Genomic DNA, 3665 nt, shown 5'->3' with positions numbered 1-3665 from the left:
ACACGTGTCACTGTCCTGTTGTTGTCAGACAGTTTGATGTTTGTATGTACTGTGTTTGTGTCGAGTGTGACTTCACAGGAATCTGATGGAGAGAACAGCTGCAGTTATTGATCATATGATCAGTTATTGACAGTTTGATGATGACTCATGACATCAGTGATGTGACAGTTTGAATATGGTTGAATGTGCTGCTTTGTTTTCATGAATTTAATAAAATCACACTTACACTTCTTCAGACCTGGTCTCATGCATTGGACTCCACAATGCTCCACCCTGAAAGGAGGAGAGGGGTCAGACCAGCAAGTTTTTTTTTGACATGTAGACATGGACACTACACATTATTAGAAAAAACAGGTCCAACTGTCTCTGCCGTGTGTCGTGGAGGGGATGGGATGGATTGTCCATGATGGAGAGCAAGGGTCCCAGGGCACATGGACAAAATGGGATCTCTCCAAGTGCAAAATCTCCAGGTCAGAGCTGTGAAGACTGGAGCCTTTCTTTATTTCCTTCCTCTTGTGAACTGTGTATGACACCCATCCTTCACCAGCATGTCAGCACGCATGGCGGCTGAGGGAAGACCCGCACTGCAAGCTCTGTGGCCAAAAGTGGACAGGGGCACATATTATGTCCGGGTGTAAAACACCCATGACAAGGTGCTCCCTCTCTTGCTGACACCATAGAGAGAGAGAGAAAGTCAAGAAGAGGCCAGCAGACATGGATGTGGAGAAGGCAATCACCTTAATCAGGGCGCAAACAAACGCAACATGCTGCAAACCGCCAGCTCTGTGCAGATGAGGGTAGATGTGAGAAGAAGGCTGCAGTTTCCTGAGGTGGTGCACACAACCCTTCGCCCAGACATTGTACTGTGGTCAACTTGAATCAGTGCCATGGGAGGAGAGTTGTTAAGAAGCCCACGAGAGAAACGCCTTGAAGCCTTAGTCCAGGAGTCCAGGGAAAAAAGGATGGCATGCATGGTTGTTCCTCATTGAGATCGACTGCAGAGGTTTCCCAGCAAGATCAATGTGGCAGTTGTTATCACCACTGGGCCTGGACGAAAGGAGCAAGAAAGCAGCTTGGAGGATGGGGAAGAGGCTGAACGAGCCTCTTGCTGGGTTTGGAGTAGGCCAGAGGGGGAAAGCCAGGGGCAGTTGGGCAGTAATTTGTCCATCACTGTCGGACCACTAATTGGAGAGTGTTTTGGATAAGGGTTGAAGGTTGGATACCACCTGACGACATGTGTTCCTGGCTGAAGGCTACAGTTACCTCATTAGGTAACCGGAGAACTTTTACACCATAGTGTACATATTTATAAATATATATGGGTTTCCATACCTGAGAGTCTCCAGTCTCCAGTGTGGATCCTCCAGTCCAGCAGCAAGAAGCTTCACTCCTGAGACTCCTGGATGATTGTAGCTCAGGTCCAGCTCTCTCAGATGGGAGGGGTTAAAGGTCAGTGCTGAGGCCAGAGAAGTAAAGCCTCTCTCTTTGATCATACAGCCTGATAGACTGAGCACACACAAAACAACTCATGTCACATAACCTGCGGGTACTGCAGGACTAGAACGTCACTGTATTACATCAACATTACCATTTTTTCTCATCAACTCCAAAATTCCACAAACATTCATCGTCAATCAGATATTAATTATAATCAATATATTATTTATGATTAGATATAATATAATTAATTATAATATTTGAGGTTCCACCAGTAGAGTGCGAGAACATAAAATATTTTCATGTAAAGAGACTGAAACTAAAGACCACTAAAGACAATCTTATGTCAACAGATCTGAGACTTTCCAGTTTATTGTGTGGACTCTGCAGTCCATAAGACAGCAATGTCACTCCTAAATCCTGCAGGTCGTTGTTACTCAAGTCCAGTTCTTTCAGACTAGAGGACTTGGATTTGAGAACTGAGGTCAGAGCTTCAAGATGTCTCTTTGAGAGGTTACAGCCACTCAGTCTGAAGGGATGATAAAAAACAACAGAAGTATAATTATCTCAAAAATGTTAGAATCTTGTAAGATGGATGTTGACCAAGAGGAACAAAGATCTCAGCTTGCTTATTACAGAATATAAAGAAACAAACAACAGTTTTGATACTGGCAGGTTGAGTTCAGCAGGATACTCGTCACTAATGAACACAACCTTTATGAGTTTTGAAGCCTAAATACAATCAGCAGAAGTAAAAAGCTAATGTTATAAACCAACTATACCATGTTCATGATTTCAACGTCACCACCACTAAACTTCATTTTGCAGTTTGATTTAGCTCTGACCTCTTCTACGAAAGCGTTTCCTCTTAGAAAGTTAGTAACAGTCTGTTTTAACACAACGAGGCTGTAAAGGTGGACTAGTGAGTAGATCGGTTTTCATGTTCAACGTGATGACATTTAATCTCCCCGACAACCTCTGTAATCTCAATTAGACACTTGTTAGCAACTGGCCTTTTTTAAGAGACATAAAAGCTTAAAGAAATCAGGACTGGGGGAATTTACTGACATATTTTATGCCATAGAATAAAATAAAAACACATTCAAAGACTTTGGGATCAGGGAACTGAAGGTGCCTAAATGTGAACTAATGTCCGGGTTTTAGGACTTGTTCCTGTGGCACTCATCGAAGGATTATGGGTTTTTCTGTAAGCCTATCAACTACAGTTCATATATGTGTGATGGCAAAGCCGGATCAGAAAATGATTTCCAATCTGTGAAATTCAAATCCTGGTGGAAAATAGGCAAACTGCAAGTATCTTAAAGCAAGACAAACTTCCACATGGCCTAACCTGAGAATTTCCAGTGTACAGTTTGGACTCTGCAGTCCAGTTGACAGCAGCTTCACTCCTGAATCCTGCAGGTTGTTGTTACTCAGGTCCAGGTTTCTCAGACTAGACAACTGGCAGCTGAGGACTGACGAAATAGCTTCAAGACTTGTATCTGAGAGGTTACAGTCACTCAGTCTGATGAGACATTAGACACAAAGAAGAAATCTCAGACAGCTCAGTGAGAACTAACAAACCTGCATTTGAATAACTGTTCAAAAATAAGAACAATATAGATAAATTCAATGAAACGGGAACATGAAATCTACATTTAAATGTTAACCACTGAAGAGTCATTGAATTTAGTGATATAAAATCTCTTGACTAAAATCCTTTTAAATTTAATTGTTAAAATTATTAATTTAATTTAATTGTAACTCAACATGGTGAAATTACAAATCACATGACATCAAAGCACAATGGGCTTCTGTATGTAAATAACAATTTCAAAACCTGTGAGGGTCAGAAATGTTGATGAGAGGCTTTTTAAATTGCATGGAGCTTAAAGAAATATATTAAAAAATGAAAGATAACCTGTAACATGATCTGACCTGAGAGTTTTTAGTGTACAGTCTGGACTCTGCAGTCCAGTTGACAGCAGCTTCACTCCTGAATCCTGCAGTTTGTTGTTACTCAGGTCCAGGTTTCTCAGACTAGAGGACTGGGAGCTGAGGACTGAGGAGAGAGCTCCACAGCTTCTCCATGAAAGGCTGCAGCCCCTCAGTCTGAATAGACAATAAACAAGAAGAAGGCAAATATCATTAGACGAAAAAATACCTTCCCAAGTTGAGTCTGGACTGAAGGACAACCAACAGAAACAAAGTCGCCTGTCGGAGAAATA

General features: G+C 41.8%; 1 protein-coding gene across 1 annotated transcript; it reads right to left on the bottom strand.

The window, feature by feature from the left end:
- Positions 1-5: 5 nt before the first annotated feature.
- On the bottom strand, positions 6-3651 carry LOC111648950 (uncharacterized; the record flags this gene model as incomplete). Its single annotated transcript, XM_087171717.1, has 5 exons — positions 6-82; positions 227-273; positions 1333-1506; positions 2789-2962; positions 3376-3651. Coding segments are annotated over 5 exons (748 nt in total), but the record flags the coding sequence as incomplete, so codon positions are not given.
- Positions 3652-3665: the final 14 nt, after the last annotated feature.

Source organism: Seriola lalandi, unplaced genomic scaffold (genome assembly GCF_002814215.2).
Source record: "Seriola lalandi dorsalis isolate HSWRI2012SDOR001 ecotype SW California unplaced genomic scaffold, Sedor1 jcf7180002049745, whole genome shotgun sequence".
NCBI lineage: Eukaryota > Metazoa > Chordata > Actinopteri > Carangiformes > Carangidae > Seriola > Seriola lalandi.
Note: the sequence above shows the minus strand (reverse complement) of the source record. Positions and strands in the feature narration are given on the sequence as shown.